This window comes from Bos indicus x Bos taurus, chromosome 12 (genome assembly GCF_003369695.1).
Source record: "Bos indicus x Bos taurus breed Angus x Brahman F1 hybrid chromosome 12, Bos_hybrid_MaternalHap_v2.0, whole genome shotgun sequence".
Taxonomy (NCBI): Eukaryota; Metazoa; Chordata; class Mammalia; order Artiodactyla; family Bovidae; genus Bos; species Bos indicus x Bos taurus.
This window is the reverse complement of record NC_040087.1, coordinates 68,691,732-68,716,110: the sequence shown is the minus strand read 5'-3', so window position 1 is coordinate 68,716,110 and position 24,379 is coordinate 68,691,732. Positions and strand designations below refer to the sequence as shown.

Genomic DNA, 24,379 nt, shown 5'->3' with positions numbered 1-24,379 from the left:
ACCATAAGTGTTCACTGCAATGTATTTTGGCATTCATTCCATGTTGGAACATCCTTTTTAAAGGCCATTATCATTCAATTTGGAGAAGGCAATGGCACCCCACTCCAGTACTCTTGCCTGGCAAATCCCATGGACGGAGGAGCCTGGTGGGCTGCAGTTCATGGGGTCGCACAGAGTCGGACACGACTGAAGTGACTTAGCAGCAGCAGCAGTGTCATTCAATTGCATTACATTAAATTTTATGAGCCCATTGCATTAAATTGTATCAGCCCATTACATTTAAAAAGTGAGACAATACTTGTAGGTATATACATTGTATCCATATTTTTGTTACTGTAAGCAATATAGAAGTGAACATATTTTTTTTGCAATATCTATATTATACATCATGAAATTTGGGGATCATAGAGTGGTCTGTCAAAGCTATGGTTTTTCCAGTAGTCATGTTTGGATGTGAGAGTTGGACTGTAAAGAAGGCTGAGTGTAGAAGAATTGATGCTTTTGAACTGTGGTGTTGGAAAAGACTCTTGAGAGTCCCTTGGACTGTAAGGAGATCCAACCAGTCCTTCCTAAAGGAAATCAATCCAGAATATTCATTGGAAGGACTGATGCTGAAGCTGAAACTCCAATACTTTGGCGACCTGATATGAAGAACTGACTCATTGGAAAAGACCCTGATGCCGGGCAAGATTGAAGGCGGGCGGAGGAGGGGACGACGAAGGATGAGATGGTTGGATGGCATCACCGACTGGATGGACATGAGTTTGAGTAAGCTCCGGGAGTTGGTGATGGACAGGGAAGCCTGGCAGTCCAGCAGCAAAGAGTCGGACACGACTGATCTACTGAACTGAACTGAGAGTCGTCTCTGCGTTTGAAATTTTCATATATATTACTACTTGTTTCCCTCCAAAAGGCTGTAACAAAAAGACCCTTCCACGTATACTGAGTATTCCCATTCTTCTTGCGTGCGTGCTAAGTCGCTTCAGTCCTGTCTGACTCTGTGCGACCCTATGGACTGCAGACTGCCAGGCTCCTCGGTCCTAGGATTCTCCGCTGTGCCTGGGCGCGCACACAGGAGGGCCCCGCCCAGCCCTCGGTGGGCGGGGACAAGTCGGTCTAAGCTCCGGAAGCGGCAGCTGTCTGCTCCTTTAACGTGTCGCGGGGAGTGGGACGCGTCGCAAAAAGTCGCGGTGGAACTTCCCTACGATCTACAGACCTGGCACTTTACGGTGCCAATCCCTGCTGAGCTGGGAGATGTCGGTTGCGGGCCGCGCCGAGTCCTTGGGTCCTCCCGACAGCTTTGCGAAGCGGGTCCTGGTGACCGGGGGTGCTGGTTTCATGTAGGTAACGGCGCCGCTGGCCGAATAGTGGCTCCCCAGAAACCCCAGCCTTTCCTGCGCCTCTGCTTGCACTTGGCAACTTGGGACCAGCTTTGGGGATCTGATTGACAGGGGGAGGGTCTTAACGCACGACCTGGATCATTCCACCTTCTCCTCCTTTCCTGGCCTGCGAAGACGTGGCTCCTTTGAAACTACGACTTCTTTTAAATGTCTCCCAATCAAAGCAGAAGTGCCGTGGTACTGTCCCCCTTTCTACCTGGCCGGAGATGTACCTGTCTCTCTTTTGAGCACTCCCGCTTTGCAGAAAGCTTCTCATCAACTGCTCCAAGCCCGGTCCGGTTCCCACCCTACCTTCATCCCCTCGAAACACAGGCCTTGTACGTGTAGGCTTCATGAAACGGTTTTTGGATTGTGAGGGAGGTTTCATTTATGCAGCCGACTTAAAAATCCTCTGCCGGTGTTTTGACCTATACTAGTCAATGGCAACCCACTCCAGTGTTCTTGCCTGGAGAATCCCAGGGACGAGGGAGGCTGCTGGGCTGCCGTCTATGGGGTCGCACAGAGTCAGACACGACTGAAGTGACTTGGCAGCAGCAGCAGTCGTCTGAAAGCCTCTTTCCGTCTCACACCCGTATTTAATCAGCAAGTCCTCTCTCTACTTCCTAAGCGACCACATCTCACCTTCCTCCCCATTTGACCCTAAACCCTGTTACTGTCCGCTTTTGCCTGGACTACTACTGTAACCTCCTGATTAGTCATATCACTTTCACCCTTTTCCCTTAGAATTTGTTCTCACGCACAGAGTCTGTGTTTGTTAAGTAAACAGGTGTCTCATTTCACTCCAAAGGTTCATTTCAGGCTTAAAATAATATCCAGACTCTTAGTTACATCTAGAAGACTCTCAGGGGCCCAAGCTGGAACCTGATCTCCTGTCTTTCTTCCTCTTGCTTTTCTGTGCCTGCCACCCTTACCCCCTGAAACATGGAAGGCTAGCTCTTTTGAGGCGTTGGTCCTTGCTTCCTCTTTGCTGATGCTCTTTGTTTTTGCATAACTCAGTTTAGATATTTGCTCAGACATCACCTCCACCTGGCCCACCCTATCTAAGTAGCCCTTCTCCCAACTAACACACTTACCACTACCTGAAATAATATTGCATATTTGTGTTTACTTAGTGTCTGCATTCGCATCCTAGGATGTAAACTGGTGAAGGCAGAGACTATGGTTCCCTCAACACCTGGCAGAATGCTCCCACTGCATTAGTACATTAGATCACCTCTTCTAATGGGTCAGTGACTTGGAGGAGGGTACTAGGCAAGTTTTCTTTAGTGAAAGGGAAGCGTGGGCATAAAAGGGTGGTAAAGTGCTGGCCCAGGAAAGGTACATCCTAGAAAATTATGTGAAAGAGCTGTCATGTACAAACTCTGAATTCATAATTTGTTCCTAGGAGCCCAACGTTTTGGTGCATATGATAAAATCTGGTGGATTATCTCACAGATGCCTCTGTCTCCACTTCAGGGTCCTCTGATACCCATAATGCCACTATGGATATTCACCTCAGGATGGTTTCAGCAGTTCTTAGCCTTGGAAACCAAGGTTTACCCTAGAACTTCTCTAGGACCTTCCTCTCTCCCCACCCCCAGGATTCTACTTTACACCATCAAATTCTTATATCAAGAAATAGGATTTCTGTAGACATGCAGAAATTGCAATAAGATTACATTAAACATGGACAAACTGACCATCACCTGTTGTATTTATGATAGTGCTTTACTCCCATACTCAAAGCATGCATGGTAGCATCTTTTGGCTAATTATTTTTTTATATCCAGGACCAATGAATTCTCTCTTCACCATAGTGTAAAAGGGAAGGTAAGACCTTGTATGTCAATACTGTTGAGAAGATTAATGAAAAGTGTGGATCATATATTCAGCATCGTTATTCTTTCTGTTATCTTGCAATAATTTGATGGCATCTTTGAATAGTTTCCTCATACTCAATAGCTTAGGGTAACATTTGAAAATTTAAGGAAAAGGTTAAATTTCTACTAACAAGATATGCTTTTTTCTATAGAGCGTCACATATGATTGTCTCTTTAGTAGAAGATTATCCAAATTATATGATCATAAATCTAGATAAGGTAAGTTTGACAAAAATGAGCTCCATGTAAAAAGAAAATGAACTCTGTGTACTGAAACTTATTTATATTTTTAAAAAGTATTAGAATCCTGTCATGCTGATACTTTAGTTTTGTATTTAGTCATTTTTAGCAACTTAGCCTACCTAGTCATGTGAGCATACAAGTTTTTAATCTTACATAAAGTCTTGATACTTTTAAATTTGTTATCATAGCCCATAATGTAAAGGTTTTAACTATGGTGTTTTTACTGTAAGAAAGTCTTCACTCTAAATTCAACATTTGGTGTAATATTTAGTGTAATCTTGTGGTTGTTAACCTTTTTTGGCATTAAGGTATTCTGATTATTTTATTTTATTATATGGTTTTATAACTGCCACCTCCTGAAAATTGTATATTTATTTTAAAAACTAAAGTGTAGTTAATTTAGTTTTGAGAATATTTCTGTAATAATTGTAATCTCCCTGGAGATTCTGAAAGCCACGATTCATAATCATTGCATTGTTGACTTTAAGCACAAGATACAATTAGTTACTATAATTTCGTAAAGCATAATAGTAAAAAAATATAAAGACAAAAAATAATCTTTAAGTCTTAATTATTTTTGCCTGCCTACCACAGACAGTAAGTTTTCCCCCATTGGTATACACTGATTTGCTAATAATGTTATGGTTAGAAGATCTATAGTATTTAAAATAAATTGATATTTTATAAGAAAAGCTATTTATTATCACTTTTTGTGTTGTTTTTGCCCCCCTTACTTATTTTAAGTTGGATTACTGTGCAAGCTTGAAGAATCTTGAAACCATTTCTAATAAACAAAATTATAAATTTATACAGGTATGAAAGTGTTCTTATAATTATATAATTATTTTGTACTGTGCCTCTTAGTCATTCAGACATTACTATAGCTTTATACTTTATAAACCTGTGTGATATAGGCTTGGAAAGCATGTTATTAATGACCTTTTTAATTTCAGAAGCACATGTGCTATAGAGAATATTACTGATACTTGTAGACTGATACTGCATTATAGTTACATTTGATTTTTGGTGCCTTGGCAGATCTATGAGTAGCTGATTGAACTTCCATGGTATGTAATTTTTAGGTCCTCACTAGCCTTCTAAATAAGGCCTTGCTAGGACTTAAAGAGATTGATACAAAGTAGGGTGTTACTTAGGTCAGTGAGTCATCAAAAGCCCAGCTTACAGCCCATGGTAGTTTTTTCCCATGAAGTTGATGAATTGGCCCTGGAAGGCTGATTCTTATTAGCCGCTCTTCGAAGAGTCCAAAGAATAAACCCCGTCACTAATTCAGAAAGGGAAATTTTAATGTCAAATGGAACTGCCTTGTGATTTATGTTTTTTAAGTAATTGTACAAACTCTCTTTTTAACAGCAGATCATAAAGATTATACTAGGCAAACATTTCATAATTTTTTTCTCCTGTGTGAAACTGTTTCCTTCAGTTACTGAAGAATTGTTAAGAATACATATTTTTAGAAGAACTAGTATGTACATATAACATTAAAAATATTTACTTAGTTATGGTGAAATCTTACTTACTTACTTATGGTGAAATCCATAATTCCAGTTGTTACACTTACTTTAAATATACTTCAATAATGGTTATCTCAAACTTTTAAAAATATGTTTACATTTTTTCCTGCTAACATAGTTACCTCAGGTTGGCAAGAATATTAAGGAAAAAAAACTACCACAGTCCATAGTAGTAGTTGGTGCTCAAAAAAATACTGTTTTAGATGCTTACTTACAAAAACATATTTTGCATTGAATATCTTGTATACTAAAATGCAGGAGAAATACCCCATTACTGTACTTCACCCTTCAATTGAATTTTCAAGATATTCTTTTCTACGCCTGGGGTGGGGATTACCTTTTTTTTTTTATCATTTTTTTTGTTCATGAAATAAAATGGTTATTATGATGGAGAGTGCTCGATGAAACTTAGTTTTTTCATGTTTGCTTTTTAATATAGGGTGACATATGTGATTCTCACTTCGTGAAACTACTTTTTGAAACAGAGAAAATAGACATAGTACTACATTTTGCCGCACAAACACATGTAGGTAAGCACTGTTTTATGTTGCAGCTATGTTAGGCGAAGTTTTTTCCAGTGTCTAGCCAAAATCAAGGTCCAGTAATGGGGTCCAACAAATAGGTACTCAGCGTACGTGAAGGAACATATACCGTGTTTATCAGAAAAGCCCATGGTCACTCTGTCATCAGGATACTTGGTGCTTTCCAGATTACCTGTGTTAGTGTAGGGTAAAATGTAACCTTGAGCACTATCTGAAAACTGAGTTTAACCAAATCCAGAACAGTGATTCCTTCTGGGGAAATGGGCCTTCAGCTGTATTTTTATATTGTTTTTCTTAAGGTGGATGGTTGATACCTTATATTTTTATCCATACTGTTTTGTCCTGAGATATCTTCTAATAATTTGTCTAGTATTTTATATTGTGAAATATAACGTATATTCAGAAGAATTTAGAAGTAAGGTTAAATAAATGATGATCATAAAATACCCAGGTAGCCATCACCTAAACAAAAGGTGGAATGTTGCCGAGCCCTCTTTGGGAGTAGTATTCCTACTGCCTTAGTACTTGATTTTTAAGTTACAATCTCCCTTGGTGTTCTCTGCAGCTTTACTATCTCTATTTATCTCTAAATATCTCTGTATTTATCTCTACAGAGTTTAGGTTAGTTTTGCCTGTTTTTAGATTTTATAAAAAGGCATACATAAAATAACATGGAGGTGTGTTTGGTCTTGATATTCCATTCTGGTAGATTCATCCCTGCAGTTAGGTGGAGGTATAATTTCTTCACTGTCAGTGACATACAGTATTCATCTCTTTAAGTATATAACACTTCCTGTGTCTGTTTTACTCTTGTTGGTCATTTGGATTATTTGCACTTGGGGGAATTTTGAACAGTACTACCATTAAAACATTCTTACACATGCATCTGGGTACACATTAATACACATTTCTCTCAGTATAGCACTGGCATCATAAGATCTGCACACTTCAACGTAGAGATAATTTCCAGTTAGTTCCCAAAGAAACTGTACGAATTTCTTCTTCTCCAGGAGTATAGGAAACCTCCTGTTATTCCAGATGTCACCAAATCTTAGTTTTGTTAGTTTTTTCCATTTTTGTTGATCTGAGTAGTGTGCAGAGTGATATCTCATTATGGTTTTAATTTGTATTTCCCGGATTACTAATGAAGCTGTGTACCTTTTATAGGTTTCTTAATAATTTAAATTTCTTGTTTTGTGAAATCCTATTGAAATCTTTTGCCTATTTTTAAATTGGGTTAGTTGCCTTTTTCTCACTGATTTGTAGGAGTATATACATATATATTCCCTGGTGGCACAGATGGTAAAGCGTCTGTCTACGATGCGGAAGACCCGGGTTCAATCCCTGGGTTGGGAAGATCCCTTGGAGAAGGAAATGGCAATCCACTCCAGTACTATTGCCTGGAAAATCCCATGGACAGAGGAGCCTGGACTGTAGGAGGCTACAGTCCATGGGGTCGCAAAGAGTCAGACACAACTGAGCGACTTCACGTTCGCGTTCACGTTTGTTCATACATATATGTATGTATACACACACACACACACACACACACACACACACACATGTATAGATGGGATGCTAGTCCTTTGTTGGATGTACTACAGATATCTTCTCCCACTCTGTGGCTTATCTTTCCATGTTTTTTTTTCTTTCCATGTTTTTGCTAGTGTGTTTTGATGAACAGATATTCTTACATAAATTCTTAATTAATTTATGTATCTTTTATGTTATTGTTAATGTTTTGGGGGTCTTAAGAAATTCTCTTTCACCCCAAGGTCTTGAATATATTCTCCTGTATTATTTTTGAAAAGGTTTGCAGTTTCGCCTTTCACATTTCGATTTGTAATCCATCTGAAATAGATTTTTATATGCAGTGTAAGATGAGAATCCGGTTTTATTTTTGAATACTAATTGGACCTCTTCTGTTTATGGGAAAGTTCATCAGTTTTCACTGCCCTGTCATATATCAAGTATCTTTATATAAGGAACTGTTTCTCAACTCCCCATTTGTCTATTTGTCTGTGCCTGTGCTGATTACACAATATATTGACTAATCTTTCATATCTGTTAGAACAAATTCTTTTACTTGATTAATGACAAAGCAGTTTTCCTTCCAGCAGTTTATGAGATGCTTACCATTACTTCCTCTTGTCAGCGTTTGGTGACTTTATTATATGTTTCCTTGATTATGAATGAGGTTAAAACCTTTGCATTTGTTTATTGGAATATTCTCCTCCCTTTCCTATTCGTATATGTCTTTAGAAAGTTTCTGTGTAAGTCTCTATACCATTTTCTAAAGAATTATCAGTTTTTTCCACTAAAGATTTTTATTAGTCATATATTTATTTATTTACTTCTGACCTCACCACATGGCTTATGGAATCTTAGTTCCCTGACCAGAGATCGAATCCTGGGGCCACAGCAGTGAAAACACCTACTGCTAACCACTGTACCACAAGGGAATTCCTCTATAAGTCCTTTATGTACTCTGAATTCAAGCCTTTTGCCACTACTGTTTTTCAGTCTGTGATTGGCCTTTTCATTTTCTTAAAGGTATCTTTTGACCAGTTGAAATTCTTCACTTCAGTGTAGTCCATTTGTCTACCTTTTCCTATAGGGTTAGTTCACTTTGTTATCTGTGTAAGAATTCTTTTCGTACCTCCAAGGTCATGGAGATATTCTCTTATATTCTATTCATAAAAGTCATTGTTTTGCCTTCTACATTCAGATTTTTTCCCGCATGTCAATATTGGTTTGACCCAACACAGTTTATTGAAAAGACTCAGCCTTTTCCCACTGCCCCTTTATTGGAGATCAGTTCAGTTCAGTCACTCAATCATGTCTGACTCTTTGCGACCCCATGAACTGCAGCACTCCAGGCCTCCCTGTCCATCACCAACTCCCGGAGTCCACCCAAACCCATGTCCATTGAGCCATCCAACCATCTCATCCTCTGTCGTCCCCTTCTCCTCCTGCCCTCAATGTTTCCCAGCATCAGGTCTTTTCAAATGAGTCATCTCTTTGTATCAGGTGGCCAAAGTATTGGAGTTTCAGCTTCAACATCAGTCCTTCCAGTGAACACCCAGGACTGATCTCCTTTAGGATGGACTGGTTGGATCTCCTTGCAATCCAAGGGACTCTCAAGAGTCTCCTCCAACATCACAGTTCAAAAGCATCAATTCTTCTGCGCTCGGCTTTCTTTATAGTCCAACTCTCAAATCCATACATGACCACTGGAAAAACCATAGCCTTAACTAGATGGACCTTTGTTGGCAAAGTAATGTCTCTGCTTTTTAATATGTCTAGGTTGGTCATAAATTTCCTTCCAAGGAGTAAGCATCTTTTAATTTCATGGCTGCAATCACCATCTGCAGTGATTTTGGAGCCCCCAAAAAATAAAGTCTGACACTGTTTCCACTGTTTCCCCATCTATTTCCCATGAAGTGATGGGACCAAATGCCACGATCTTAGTTTTCTGAATGTTGAGCTTTAAGCCAGATTTTTCACTCTCCTTTTTCACTTTCATAAAGAGGCTCTTTAGTTCTTCACTTTCTGCCATAAGGGTGGTGTCATCTGCTTATCCAAGGTTATTGATATTTCACCCCTCAATCTTGATTCCAGCTTGTGCTTCTTCCAGCCCAGCGTTTCTCATGCTATACTCTGCATATAAGTTAAATAAGCAGGGTGACAATAGACAGCCTTAACATACTCCTTTTCCTATTTGGAACCAGTCTGTTGTTCCATGTTCAGTTCTAACTGTTGTTTCCTGACCTGTATACAGGTTTATCAAGAGACAGATCAGGTGGTCTGGTATGAACATCTCTTTCAGAATTTTCCACAGTTTATTGTGGTCCACACAGTCAAAGGCTTTGGCATAGTCAAGAAAGCAGAAATAGATGTTTTTCTGGAACTCTCTTCCTTTTTTGATGATCCAGCAGATGTTGGCAATTTGATCTCTGGTTCCTCTGCCTTTTCTAAAACCAGCTTCAAGTACCCATATACACATGGTTCTGTTTCTGGGCTCCTGTTCTGTTTCACTGGTCTTTGTCTATCCTTATGCCATTACCACACTCTAAGTACTGTAACTTTATAATAATTCTTGATACCAGCAAAGCAAACCCTGCTACCTTTTAGTTGGTCCAAAACCTTTAAAATTTAGGAGCACTTAAGATTTTAGCTGTATCATGTCTTCTTTTTCTTTTTAAAATTAAAAACAAAAAGGTTTTCCTATAAAAATAGCACTGATAGTTTTCTAGGTTCTAAGAATGTACATGTAGTATGTAATTTAAGCTTGAAGAAGTCATAAATAGCATTTCACCTTTATGTTAGTTTTACCACTGTTGCAGTTATGGTAAATGAAAAAACGTAAATAGAGCTCTTCTTTGAGACCCCATGGACTATAGCCCCCCAGGCTCCTCTGTCTATGGGATTCTCCAGGCAAGAATACTGGAGTGTGTTGCCATGCCCTCCTCCAGGGGATCTTCCCAACCCAAGGATTGAACCCAAGTCTCCCGCATTGCAGGTGGATTCTTTACCATCTGAGCCACCAGGGAAGCCCACGCCTGAGTCTACTGGTTGCTATTTCCTTTGTCCTTTGAAAGGAACTGTTCCGGATTTTTCTTCTTTTTTTTAGACCTTTCATTTGTCCGTGCCTTTGAGTTTACCTATGTTAATGTTTACGGTACTCATGTGTTGGTAAGTGCTGCTCATGAAGCCAGAGTGGAGAAGTTTATTTACGTCAGCACGGATGAGGTCTATGGAGGCAGTCTTGATAAGGTGAGCTTAGAAGATGTCTGTTTCAACTACGTACCCTGTACCACCATACAAACTTGTCTGATGAAAATACTCTAGACTTTTTTTTAATCCTCTGATTTTACACACTTGTGGGACTCTTCAGACTGTTATTCCATTGTTTAAATCAAGTAATACCAGCCCACATAGGAAACAACAGCCTAGTCTGGTACAGATTTTATATAATTTGATAGTCTTTTGAAAGTGAGCTCTTACTGCCCACCCAGTCTTACATCGTGAATGTCATTCCCATGGGCCAGCACATGTATAAGTTAGGCTGCAACGTAAGGCCTGTCTTCCTTATCTTCTGCTCAGAAAAGCACATTGCACTGTCAAGGAGTGAGTGTGAAATTGTTATAGAAGCTGGAATCTGTTCTCTGTTAATCATTTGTAAACATTATACTTTACACAACAAGTGGCTCCATTGTTCAGTCTTTATTTTTCATAGTGTTTACAGTGACCTCATTTTATTTTTAAAATATATTTATTTACCAAAACACATATAGAATGGAAAAAAAAAAAAAGTAGCTTGAAAAGACTTATAGTGAAAAAAAGCAGACCTGACCGTTTCTCTTTAATGCCCCATCCCACTTCTGAGAATCAACCATTTGCAAAATCTCTCTGCAATTTTTATCAGCAAGCTTCTTCCTTCTTATACTCTCATCGACCTACATCAGATATGACACAGTAGCCAGGATGTTTTTTAAAACCTAAGTCAGATCTTGATGTTATTCTGATCAAAAACCCGTCAGTGTTTTGACAGAGGCCTTCAGGGTTCCACATGCTCTGGCCTCTAGCTTTCCAACCTTATCTCACATTTCTCTTCCCCAACACCAGCCTCCTTGTAGTTCCACTGGACTCAGTTCTGTCTCAGGGACTTTGCACTTGCTGTCCTGTCCTCCTTGTAGGGTTGTTGTGAACTATAAAGAAGTTATTACATGTAAAGAAAGTGCTTAGAAAAGTGCCAGGCACATAGCTGGGTTTCAATAAATGTCTTTTAAATGTAAGTGGTTAACATTTCAAGTTTGTAATATGTTCTCTGATTTTTCAACTTAGCAAGTGTACATAATACTTAGTTTTTAATATATCTTTAAAATTAGGAATTTGATGAATCTTCACCCAAACAACCTACAAATCCTTATGCATCATCTAAAGCAGCTGCTGAGTGTTTTGTACAGTCTTATTGGGAACAGTATAAGGTAAGAATTGGCTTCAGAAACTGGAATCATTTTTGTTTTTTTGGACTTCGGTATTAAAACTCCAGGTTATCATTAGCCAGCATTTTATTTTTAGAGTAGAAGACATAGTAGGAGAGGGAGAGGGTGGGATGATTTGGGAGAATGGCATTGAAATATGTATAATATCATATATGAAACGAGTTGCCACTCCAGGTTCGATGCACGATACTGGATGGTTGGGGCTGGTGCACTGGGACGACCCAGAGGGATGGTATGGGGAGGGAGGAGAGAGGAGGGCTCAGGATGGGGAACACATGTATACCTGTGGCAGATTCATTTTGATATATGGCAAAACCAGTACAATAAAATAAAATTAAGATGAGAAGACATAGACTGAGAAAAGTTATATATTAAGGAATCTAAAAAACTAATTTTCAACATTTTGTGGACAAAGCATTGACCTTTCTTCTTAGCCAGTCTATCATTTAAAGGAACAATTTCTAGGGATTTCCCTGGCAGTCCAGTGGTTAGGACTTGGCGCTTTCACTGCCATGGGCCTTGGTTCAGTCCCTGGTCTGGGAACCAAGATCCTGCAAGCCACACAGTATGGCCAAAACAGCAAATAAAAAAATAAAGGAGCAATTCATATATATGTTGTTTCTACTTCGCTAATAGGTAGAGTGTGACAGCTAGAGTGAAAAGCCCTGTTGGAAAATCCTGATTCCAAGGAGTCCTCAGAGTGAAGGGAGACAGAGGCAGAGGAGATTCCCTTACCTGCCACTGCTCCTCTTGGCCCCTCATGAATGGAGCTGGATTTGTCCCCTTGGCTGCGTTAGTGTCCCTGCTGGAGCCTTGCCTACTATGAATCAACAGCTCGAATCCCTGCACTTCACTTCCCACTGATCTTCCAGTTATTCGGGACTGGGTCAGACAGGAGAAGCGAGGAATTACTTCAGGTTCTCTAGCCTCCTATGGTCCAGTAGTGTTGGTCTTGTAGCTCTTTTCATTTGTAAGGGCTGGTCCCACAGAGAAAGCCAGCTTGGAAGTTTAACATCTCAGGTGGTCTTTGAAATAATCAGGTGGAAATGTCTTTAGTTTCCTGCAATCAGACCTACAAACCCGCCTCCATCTATTTTCATCCTTCCCTTGTCCCAGTAAAGAGACTTCTACTTTCTTTTGGAGCCTCTGTCTTTTTCTGAATCTCATCCTCTCCTGTCTTTTTAGGAACCTTACATTAGAAAAAAATCCCTTCGCTTCTGTCCTAAAGGTGTGTGGAATTATTTAGCCAAAAGTGCCCATATTTTTAGTTTTATCTAAAGAGAAAACTACTTGTCTTTAGATAATCAATTATTGGACCTTTCCGTGACCTTAATGTCAAATACTCTTTAAGTTTCCAGTTGTCATCACACGAAGCAGTAACGTTTATGGACCACATCAATATCCAGAAAAGGTACATTTTACTTTGAATTCACGTTGTGTTTTAGTGATTTTAACTTCTCCTGATTTAAAATAATCTCACTTCAGTGATTTGTACAAAATAATTTATGTTGTAATTAACCATAATTATAAATGCTATATAGGCCACATGCAAATCTCAGTAGGTTTGGAGTTTGACAACTTGATTTAAGTCTCAGCTTGATACTTACAAGCTGGAATGGCCTCAGTTAGGCCCTTTGAGCATCATCTTTAACTTGATGGGTAATGATAATATTTAGGAAGAATTTTGAAAGATCCAGTGAGATGATGTGTGTGAACATGCCTTGTACGTTGCAGGATTCTAAAGCACTATAGAATACTCCCATCATTAACATCTTGCCGGTGAAGACTCCTTCCTAGTCTGCAGTCAGGCCATATGTCAGGCTGTAAAGAAAGGTAGACACTAGTTAGAGAGTGATGCAGGAAGCTTGTACATAAATTTGTCTTATAGTCCACTGATAAACTGTTCCCCAACTCCTCTGTACTATGCAGGCCTGAGTCTTCCAGAAAATAGTTTAGCAAATACAACGTGTTGTTAAAAGGCTGAAAATGTATATATGGTTGATTCTGTAACATAAAGCTCAATGTTAAGTAACTACTAGTCTTACTGCTAAACATTTGAACTGGATTTTCTTACTTCTTAGCTATTGCATTGATCTGTGTGCCCAAAGAAAAGGGCCATATCATAATCTGCTGATATTAATATATAATTGGCTTAATTTTTAGAATATTCTTAACATGCATATTATTAATTTAATAATTTCTTGTCTCACCATGTTTAACATGAATTTTCTTTGTATACAGTGGCACTGGAATTGCTTTATATTAATTTCACAATAACTTATTGTGTAGATACTGTATATAAAGTAAAAAGTAAGCTATGATTCATGCCGATAGAAAACCAACACAAAAGTGAGCTTACAGTGAGAATAAACTGTTCGTGAAGACTTTACCTGAACTCTTTTTCACTATTTATATCATTTTATCTTCATTTTAATCTAGCGATAACTGGTTTTATGAAATAGGAAATGATCTTAGAGTTCTTTTACTTATCAAAATTACAATAGGTATTTTGTGAACTGATAATTAAAATTTATCCTTACGTGTGTTTCTTAACAATAATATTCTTTTAATGTTATGATGAGTTCAAGTTTATAATTATGAATGAATTTCCAAAGTCTGAAATGATATTTAAATATTCTTTTAGGTTATTCCAAAATTTATATCTTTACTACAACACAACAGGAAATGGTATGTTATTTACCTTTATATGTATGTTTTTCTGGTATGTTAGAGTATTTAGTGTCAGTCTTTCTTGAAAATCATAGAGCGGTAGAGTTGGAGGCCTTAGAGTTTAGTGTCACAACAAATTTAACAATGCCTTCTACAACTAGTAGTAATAGTTTTAGTTTTTAAAATAATTATAATGGTTAATTCATCTTTATAATTTGGTTACTAAAATAATTTTAATCCTTAAATAATCTACCTTAAAAGTTTGAGTTATGGCATTAAACAATTTGTCATCTATCTTTATGTAATTTTATTTTTTTCAAAAGATGTATTTAATTCCTAGAACTATAGATAGACTTCAAAATGAACTTAAGGTATAGAATTGATGAATAACTATTTCTGCAGGGGTCACTTAGGTGTTTGCCACTTTCCTAATGAGTACCCACAGACAATTTGGAGATGTGTTAAGAATCATGGATAAAATTTAGAAGTCATGAGAATTTGTATTTTCAGTAAGAGATATCTAGGATCTTTATGGGAATTGGCTTCTCTGAAATTGTACTGTCATTGCATTACCCGGATTTGGGAGAGCTTACTTTTTTACACTTTATGATTCTCTTTTTCATTTCATCTTTTTAGCTGCATTCATGGGACAGGGCTTCAAACAAGAAATTTCCTTTATGCTACTGATGTAGTAGAAGCATTTCTCACTGTCCTCAAGAAGGGAAAACCAGGTGAAATTTATAACATTGGAACCAATTTTGAAATGTCAGTTCTCCAGCTTGCCAAAGAACTAATACAGCTGGTATGTATATATTATAAAAGGGTAATATTTTCAAAAGTCACCGAATTAGTGACAATAATCACAAATTTTGTCAAAATCAGCAGTTTACCATTTACTCACTGGAAAAGTGAAAGGTAAGAGAAAGAACTTCATAATTATGTGCTGAGATGTGTCATTTTTGGAAAGTGTATCACTTATTCAATCACAGCTTTCCAGGAAAAAAAATTCCACTATATTAAATGTACATATGCATTATAAGACATAATCAAGTTCAAGAAATCAAATGTTAAATCGTGTGCCCTAGAATCAAGAAACAACGATATATAAATAATAGTTCTGTATGTATTAGTGAGCATCAATTATAAATCTCAAGATGCAGTAGAAAGAGTGACTGAGCAAATGGAAAAGCGTGTTTTCCTTTGCACTACTCACAGAACATTTCTATACTCCAAATGTGTGGGTTTTCCACACCCAGCAATTCTCAGACACCAGCTTAGTAGGGTCCTACAGTTTAACTCAATTCTGACATTATCTACCTGTAGATGGTGTCAGATCCCATAGGTTAAGGGTTCAGTCCCACAAGACTGCCCTCACTTTACACGTCAGTTCCGAGACCTGACTCACCTGTGCTTCTGATCAGCCAGGTATAAGTCTGAGATAATCTGTTAGAGGAAGTCACAGAACTCAGGAAAAGAGTTTGCCCACTGGATTACCGGTTTATTACAAAGAATAGAGGAGATCCTTAGGGCGCATGAAGAAACACAAGCTGGAATCGAGATTGTGGGGAGAAATATCAATAACCTCAGATATGCAGATGATACCACCCTTATGGCAGAAAGTGAAGAGGAACTAAAAAGCCTCTTGATGAAAGTGAAAGTGGAGAGTGAAAAAGTTGGCTTAAAGCCCAACATTCAGAAAACGAAGATCATGGCATCCGGTCCCATCTCTTCATGGGAAGTGGATGGGGAAACAGTGGAAGCAGTGTCAGACTTTATTTTTCTGGGCTCCAAGATCACTGCAGATGGTGACTGCAGCCATGAAATTAAAAGACGCTTACTCCTTGGAAGGAAAGTTATGACCAACCTAGATAGCATATTGAAAAGCAGAGACATTACTTTGCCAACAAAGGTTCATCTAGTCAAGGCTATGGTTTTTCCAGTGGTCATGTATGGATGTGAGAGTTGGACTGTGAAGAAGGCTGAGCGCCGAAGAATTGATGCTTTTGAACTGTGGTGTTGGAGAAGACTCTTGAGAGTCCCTTGGACTGCAAGGAGATCCAACCAGTCCATTCTGAAGGAGATCAGCCCTGGGATTTCTTTGGAAGGCATGATGCTAAAGCTGAAACTCCAGTACTTTGGCCACCTCATGTGAAGAGTTGACTCATTGGAAAAGACTCTGATGCTGGGAGAGATTGGGGGCAGGAGGAGAAGGGAACGACAGAGGATGAGATGGCTGGATGGCATCACTGACTCGATGGACGTGAGTCTGAGTGAACTCCGGGAGTTGGTGATGGACAGGGAGGTCTGGCGTGCTGCGATTCATGGGGTCGCAAAGAGTCAGACATGACTGAGCGACTGATCTGATCTGATAGGGCACACGATACGAGGGAAAGGAGATGGAGCTTCCTACCCTCTCCGTGTGTGCCGCCCTCCCAGCACCTGGAAGCTTTCCTCTTGGGGTCTTTATGGAGGCTTCATTAAGTAGGCATGATGGATTTAATCATGGCCACTGATGATTAGTTCAACTTCTAGTCTCCTCTCCTTCCCGGAGGTGGGAGCAGGGAAGCTGAGTTCCATCCTCTAATTGCTGGGTTGGTTCCCTTGGCAACCAGTCTTCATTCTTAGGGGCTTTCCAAAAATCACTCATTAACATAAACTGGATGTAGTTGAAAGGGACTTGTTATAAATAGCAAACAACACCTTTATCTTTCATCACTTAGGTATTTTTAGGAGCTCTGTGCCAGGAACAGGGATGAACATCAAATAGACGTTTCTGATTTTAAATCATAATATCACACTCAGTAATAATCAAAAGCCAAAAAATTCATTTTTTCCTATAGTTTTTATAAAGTGTAATCTTTCTGAGCTTCAGCTAGAATTTAGATTATAAAGTATAGAAAGTGTTAATAAAAATGTTATTCACCTTAGCTGCCTTCCCCACTTGGAGGAGGCTGTTTTTCTTGTAGTTTGAATCAGTTGAATACCATTTTTATTCACTGATCTCATTTTATAATTTGACTTAAACGTCTTCTCCTTTTTGACAGATCAAAGAGACCAATTCAGAGTCTGAAATGGAAAACTGGGTTGATTATGTTGATGATAGGTGAGTAACAAGTTAAAAAATTGGGGGAAAGTTTTCAAGTCTTAGGTACTTATAAGATTATAAATGTATGTCCTTACCCAGAAAAGTTTTCCTCTTCAGTTTTCTGCTAAAATATTTTTTCCTAACTATAAATGTAATAAGAATAAAGTATAACGTTATTACTGGTATGACTTAAAGTTTATTGACCCTTTCCAACTCTGAGATTTCTTTGAATGTGACATAGGGATAATAACATCTTGCTATGTCAGTATTTTAAAATATAATTTCTAATGTCTATAAACTACCAGACCCAGGACATGTAACATAAAGAGTCCTAACAAGTTTATATGTGGTTGAAATAAGTAAAGGATAAGCCACAGAGGGTTAGGCATCTGAATTATAGATGGTTTTTAACATATACTTTATTTTATAAATTTTCTATAATGGGGTCATCAGGGGAAAATTTTTGAGAAAAAAATTTAAATTATGGACTCATTTCTCTTAAGTATTTAGATTTGTAAATATATATCCACAGTGTCATTTTAAATCTGTTTTGTTTTCTAAGACCTACCAATGACATGAGATATCCAATGAAGTCAGAAAAAATACATGGCTTGGGATGGAGACCTAAAGTACCTTGGAAAGAAGGAATAAAAAAAACAAGTATGTTATAAATTGATCCTTTGAGGGTAGGGGGAGATTCAGAAAAATTTTAAGGCACAATAATTTGTTTTTTAGGACACTACAAATTTGGCAGAATGTTATGGTAAATCACTTTCGCTTTTCAAATTTTTGCATTTAATGTATTTCTAACATTAGTAATTAAGTGTCTTGAACTTCACAGACTAACTTCTGATCAGGCTTCTTATTAGCATTTGTCAGATACCTATTTCATTGATTCTCAGATGCACATTTTTCACTTTTTTCACCTCCTTCAGAGGTATGTGTTTTACAGTCACTAGTGTCTGATAACGGAGAAGGCAATGGCACCCCACTCCAGTACTCTTGCCTGGAAAATCCCATGGATGGAGGAGCCTGGTGGGCTGCAGTCCATGGGGTCGCTAAGAGTCAGACACGACTGAGCGACTTCACTTTCACTTTTCAGTTTCATGCATTGGAGAAGGAAATGGCAACCCACTCCAGTGTTCTTGCCTGGAGAACCCCAGGGACGGGGGAGCCTGGTGGGCTGCCGTCTATGGGGTCGCACAGAGTTGGACACAACTGACGTGACTTAGCAGCAGCAGCAGCAGCAGTGTCTGATAATTCTTGTTTCAACTTTTTTTCTTTCTTACTAATCTGTAAAGTAATGGTTCATCTTAAGATCAGGCATCTGAGATTTGGTAAAATAGAGACAGTTGCAGTCTTTGAGTCTCTTGAGTCTTTTTATACTGAAACAAACAAATAGGAAACAAATTTAATGTGTGCAGCAGAAATATATTAAAATAAGTCTATATAAAATCTGTGTATATGTATGTATATCTGTTAAATTCTGTTTAGAAATGAACTCATGAAAAAAGATACCCAAGTGTAGGAAAAAAGTCTTGGTTCAGAACTGGACATAGAAAATACTTATATTGAGTTCTAAAAAGCAAATTCAAAGATAATTTATCATTTTTTTCAACTGAAAAACTTTATTAATAAAGTTATAGATAGCAGCATAAAGTAATTTTGCATATTAACAGAAGGAAGTTCATGTCATCTCACTATGCCTATCATGCAATATTGTGACATTTATTTACATGAACAAAACACTACACTTTTTTCCTGTGACTTTAAAACCAGCACAAGTGACTTAGCTACCTTTTCCCCTGAATTGTCTAAATTCAGAATGTTTTAACCAGCAAATTCAGCATTGAAGGACTTTTGAAGTTAAAGAGAAAAAGAAATGTTGATTCTTTTTTTTTTCTTTTATTTAAACTTTTTATTTTGTATGGTACAGCCAATTGACCATGTTGTGAAAGTTTCAGGTGAACAGCGAAGGGACTCAGCCATACATATTCATGTATCCATTCTCCCCCCAAAATTGTTGATTCTTAAATCTAAGTTTCCAGGTGATGAAACATCTCCTGATTAACATCATTGGTTCAAAATTGAATTGTTTTCATCATTAGGCAATCTTTGCCTACACATTAGCTGATGGGCAAGACTTTTCTTATTTAGTAGGAACTCAGTAAATATGGTTAACTGATGTTTAGTTTTTTTTATTTGTTTTGTCTTTTGTCTTATCAGTTGAGTGGTACAGAGAGAATTTTCACAACTGGAAGAATGCAGAAAAAGCATTAGAACCCTTTCCGGTACAACCACCATTTGTATAGCCGGGACAGTTTTCAGAGAAAGAAGGAAATTATCCTACCTACCTCGACAAGTAGTATGAAATCAAGTGACCAAATGAAGCATCTTCTTTTTCATTTGGAATTAGATTATGACTTTGTGTATAAAATTCAAATGTAAAATGCCTCAATCTTTAGAAGAGGTTCAGTATCAGCATAGGATTTAAATAATCATAATTCTCTCAGAAACATTTTATCCTGAAAATTAGGAACCAGTATGCATAGAAAGACTCCTTGGTAGATGTGGGTCGGGAAGGATGAATTTCCTGTTTCTGAGAACAAGGACAGGTAGCTCTGGGCAGATGACAGCCTTTGCTGACATTGAACTCTCCAGCTTTTCTCACTGCCTAGAAAGTCTCTAAAGTCTTTTAGGCAATATAGGATGAACCTTATGCCCTAATTTATCTTTTTAAGGTCAGATGTTGTGCTACAATTGCTTTAAAAATGGAACAAATGGAAGCATATCTAGCACTTTTTAACTTTTGATAATTTTTATAAAATTAAGTTATAAAAGAGGTAGTTTTTATAGTTTCAAAATCGATCATGGAATTATATAAGTCATCTTGTATCAGAGAAATTTTACCATGTATTAACTGTTTAAAATGATTTTATTTATAAAATTATCAATATTTTCATGTATTTAATGTATCATGTGGCTTTTTTAAAAGTATGTCTTCGTTTTGCTGTACAGAATTTTTAAAAGTACTTGATTATCATGTATTTTTAATTCCTCTCTCCCCTAAAGTCTTTAAGATGATTGGAAAAGGTAACTGATTGGATATCACACCGAGAAAAGGAAGAGTCAAAGGCTATGCCCAACTTTCTGGCTTCAGTGTATGAGTGGTGGCTTATTTCCTCTGTGGAGTGAAAGTGAGGTTATTAACTCAGAAGTGGTCGAGGATGGGTAATAGGAGTGTAGAACATGAAGCTGGGGAAAAGAGTAGTAAGCAGATCCAAAATTAGTTAGGGGACTTGCCAAACAGCTCCCCTTGTGGCTCAGCAAGTAAAGAATCCACCTGCAATGAGGGAAACCTGGGTTCAATCCCTGGGTTGGGAAGATCCCCTGGAGAAGGAAAAGGCTACCCACTCCAGTATTCTGACCTGGAGAATTACATGGACTAAACCCATGGGGTCGCAAAGAGTCAGACACAACTGAGTGACTTTCACTTTCACTTTTCACTTTCACTTGCCAAACAAGAACGAAACATGACCTGAAGTTAAAACACTGTCATTTCAGAATTCTTAGAGCTGTAAGAATAGACTGAGCCAGAGTTGGGCATAGTCTGAGGCATAAGGACCAGAGAGTTGAGTGAGAACAACCGACATGGTGGTCCTCTGGTCTTAGTTGTGTAGGGAAGGAGTGCTTCTTGGAGCTCTGGAGAAAATGGAGTTGGGGTAAGAGCTCAGGGAAGTGGCTGTAGGAAGTTCCAGGCAGAAAATGGAACAAATTGAGAGCAAATTGTCTTCGATGGAGTTTGGTCATTAAGGGTGGATGACAAAATAAAAACACTTATTCCGTGTCCTTTGTTCTTGCATGTATGTTTCTGATCTTTTCGTTCAGTGAAAATACCCTGTATGATGGTATGATGTCCATATGTCAATTTATATCTATCCAAGGGCTTCCCTTGTAGCTCAGTTGGTAAAGAATCTGCCTGCCATGCAGGAGACCTGGGTTCGATCCCTGGGTTGGGAAGATCCCCTGGAGAAGGGAAAGGCTACCCGCTCCAGTATTCTGGCCAGGAGAATTCCATGGACTGTATAGTCCCTGGCGTCACAGAGAGCTGGACTCGACAGATCGACTTTCACTTTCAAAGCCAGAGAATGTGTAAGAGCCAGAGTGAACCTTAAGATAAACTATTTGGATTCATCCTTGGTTAAAAAAAAATAGAAGCACCATTCTGATGAATCATGTTGATAATAAGGGAGCTATACATATGTAGGCTCAGGGAGTATATGAGAAATCTTTATTCCTCCCTTTCAGTTTTGTGGTAAACCAAAAACTGCTCTAAAAAATCATCTTAAAAAAAACAACTTTGGGACTTCTCTGGTGGTCCGATGGTTACGAATCTGCCTGCCAATGCAGGAGGCCTGGGTTCAATCCCTGATCAGGGAAGATCCCACATGCCACGGGGCAACCAAGCACGTGTACCACGACTACTGAAGCCCCTGTGCCCTACAGCCTGTGCTCTGCAACAAGAGAAGCCACCACAATAGAAGCCTGTGCACTGCAACGAAGAGCCAGCAGCAACCTAAATAGGTAAAATATTTAAAAACAAACAAAAAAGAACAACTTTAGAAAAGAATCAACATGAAAACTTTTTGTCTCCAAGAGCCCTTTAAAATCTGCCTCCCTTTTCCCCTTGCTGTGTATTCAACTTACTGCTGACTTTCATTTTGCCTCCATGGCAGGAATTCTCCTTTGGGTCATCAGCCTCGAAAATCTTGCTGAAAGGGGCTTCCCTGGTGGTCAACTGGTCAAGACTGCACTTCCAATAATGAAGGGGGCACAGGTTTAATCCCTGGGTGAGGAACTAAGGTCCCAGATGCCATGAATGTAGCCAGTAAACTGAGAAATACTTTTAAAAATCTGGGAAATAGCATCTACTCTCACTGCTTTAATTACTATCTTTTTTTTTTTTTTCCAGTTCCTTATCCCTACCCAAGATCTCTTCTGAGCTTCTGATCTCCAGTCACCTACAGCCAGACATCCTGGAATGTGAAATCAAGTGGGCCTTAGGAAGCACCACTATGAGCAAAGCTAGTGGAGGTGATGGGATTCCAGTTGAGCTATTTCAAATCCTAAAAGATGATGCTGTGAAAGTGCTGCACTCAATATGCCAGCAAATTTGGAACACTCAGCAGTGGCCACAGAACTGGAAAAGGTCAGTTTTCATTCCAAGCCCAAAGAAAGGCAATGCCAAAGAATGCTCAGACTACCGCACAATTGCACTTATCTCACATGCTAGTAAAGTAATGCTCAAAATTCTCCAAGCCAGGCTTCACTGTGAACCATGAACTTCCAAATGTTCAAGTTGGTTTTAGAAAAGGCAGAGGAACCAGAGATCAAATGGCCAACATCTGCTGGATCATGGAAAAAGCAAGAGAGTTCCAGAAAAACATCTATTTCTGCTTTATTGACTATGCCAAAGCCTTTGACTGTGTGGATCACAGTACACTGTGGAAAATTCTGAAAGAAATGGAAATACCAGACCACCTGACCTGCCTCTTAAGAAATTTGTATGCAGGTCAGGAAGCAACAGTTAGAACTGGACATGGAACAACAGACTGGTTCTAAATAGGAAAAGGAGTACGTCAAGGCTGTATATTGTCACCCTGCTTATTTAACTTATATGAGGAATACATCATGAGAAATGCTGGGCTGGATAAGGCACAAGCTGGAATCAAGATTGCTGGGAGAAATATCAATAACCTCAGATAGGCAGATGACACCACCCTTATGGCAGAAAGTGAAGAAGAACTAAAGAGCCTCTTGATGAAAGTGAAAGAGGAGAGTGAAAAAGTTGGCTTAAAGCTCAACATTCAGAAAACTAAGATCATGGCATCCAGTCCCATCACTTCATGGCAAATAGATGGGGAAACAGTGTCAGACTTTATTTTTTGGGGGTCCAAAATCACTGCAGATGGTGACTGCAACCATGAAATTAAAAGACACTTACTCCTTGGAAGGAAAGTTATGACCAACCTACACAGCATGTTAAAAAGCAGAGACAAAAAAAAAAAAAAAAAGGCAGAGACGTTACTTTGCCAACAAATGTCCGTCTAGTCAAGGCTATGGTTTTTCCAGTAGTCATGTATGGATGTGAGAGTTGGACTATAAAGAAAGCAGAGCACTGAAGAATTGATACTTTTGAACTGTGGTGTTGGAGAAGACTCTTGAGAGTCCCTTGGACTGCAAGGAGATCCAACCAGTCCATCCTCAAGGAAATCAGTCCTGAATATTCATTGGAAGGACTGATGTTGAAGCTGAAGCTCCAATACTTTGGGCAGCTGATGCGAAAAGCCAACACATTTGAAAAGACTCTGATGCTGGAAAAGATTGAAGGCAGAGGATGAGAGGGTTGGATGGCATCACCGACTCAATGGATATGAGTTTGGGTAAACTCTGGGAGTTGGTGATGGCCAGGGAGGCCTGGCATGCTGCAGTCCATGAGGTTACAAAGAGTTGGACGTGACTGAGTCACTGAACTGAACTGATCTCCAGTTTGAAATAAATTTGATTAAGGGCTCAAAAACTTAAACATAGAATTATCATATGATCCAACAATTTAGGTATATTTCCCAAAGAATTGAAAACAGGATCTCAAACAGGTGCTTGTATACCAATGTTCTAAAGAACATTCCAGAAGCTGGAACCTACCCAAATATACATCTATAAATGAATGAAAAGATGTGGTCAATACAAACAATGGAATGGTATGATTCCACTTAATTGAAGTACCTAAAGTAGGCAAATTCATAGACATAGAAAGTAGAGCAGAGATTGAGCAGAGGCTGAGAGAAGAGGGGAATAATTGCTTAATGGGTGCGGAGTTACTATTTGGTATGATGAAAAAGTTCTGAATGTGGATGATGGTTGCATCCTGAATGTACTTAATGCCACTGAATTGTACACTTAACAATAATTAACATAGTAAATCTTTTGCTATGTAAATTTTAGCACAATAATAAAAATCTTTTTAATATGTACCCAGA

At 38.5% G+C, this 24,379-nt stretch overlaps 1 protein-coding gene across 3 annotated transcripts; it reads left to right on the top strand.

Moving 5' to 3' along the window:
* The first annotated feature begins 1,118 nt into the window (after positions 1-1,118).
* TGDS (TDP-glucose 4,6-dehydratase) lies at positions 1,119-22,423 on the top strand. Of its 3 annotated transcripts, none has more exons than XM_027557806.1 (12): positions 1,119-1,340; positions 3,412-3,478; positions 4,247-4,315; positions 5,474-5,564; positions 10,210-10,352; positions 11,468-11,566; positions 12,936-12,995; positions 14,229-14,272; positions 14,891-15,056; positions 17,299-17,357; positions 17,902-17,999; positions 22,312-22,423. In XM_027557806.1, exons 1-12 carry the CDS (start codon positions 1,255-1,257, stop codon positions 22,347-22,349), a joined length of 1,020 nt encoding a protein of 339 aa, XP_027413607.1. In that variant the 5' UTR covers positions 1,119-1,254; the 3' UTR covers positions 22,350-22,423. The 3 variants fall into 3 exon arrangements, with proteins under 3 accessions (XP_027413607.1, XP_027413606.1, XP_027413608.1); XM_027557805.1 differs by lacking the exon at positions 22,312-22,423 and adding an exon at positions 19,566-21,201 and having other exon boundaries at positions 1,123-1,340; XM_027557807.1 differs by lacking the exons at positions 4,247-4,315; positions 22,312-22,423 and adding an exon at positions 19,566-21,201 and having other exon boundaries at positions 1,123-1,340.
* Positions 22,424-24,379: the final 1,956 nt, after the last annotated feature.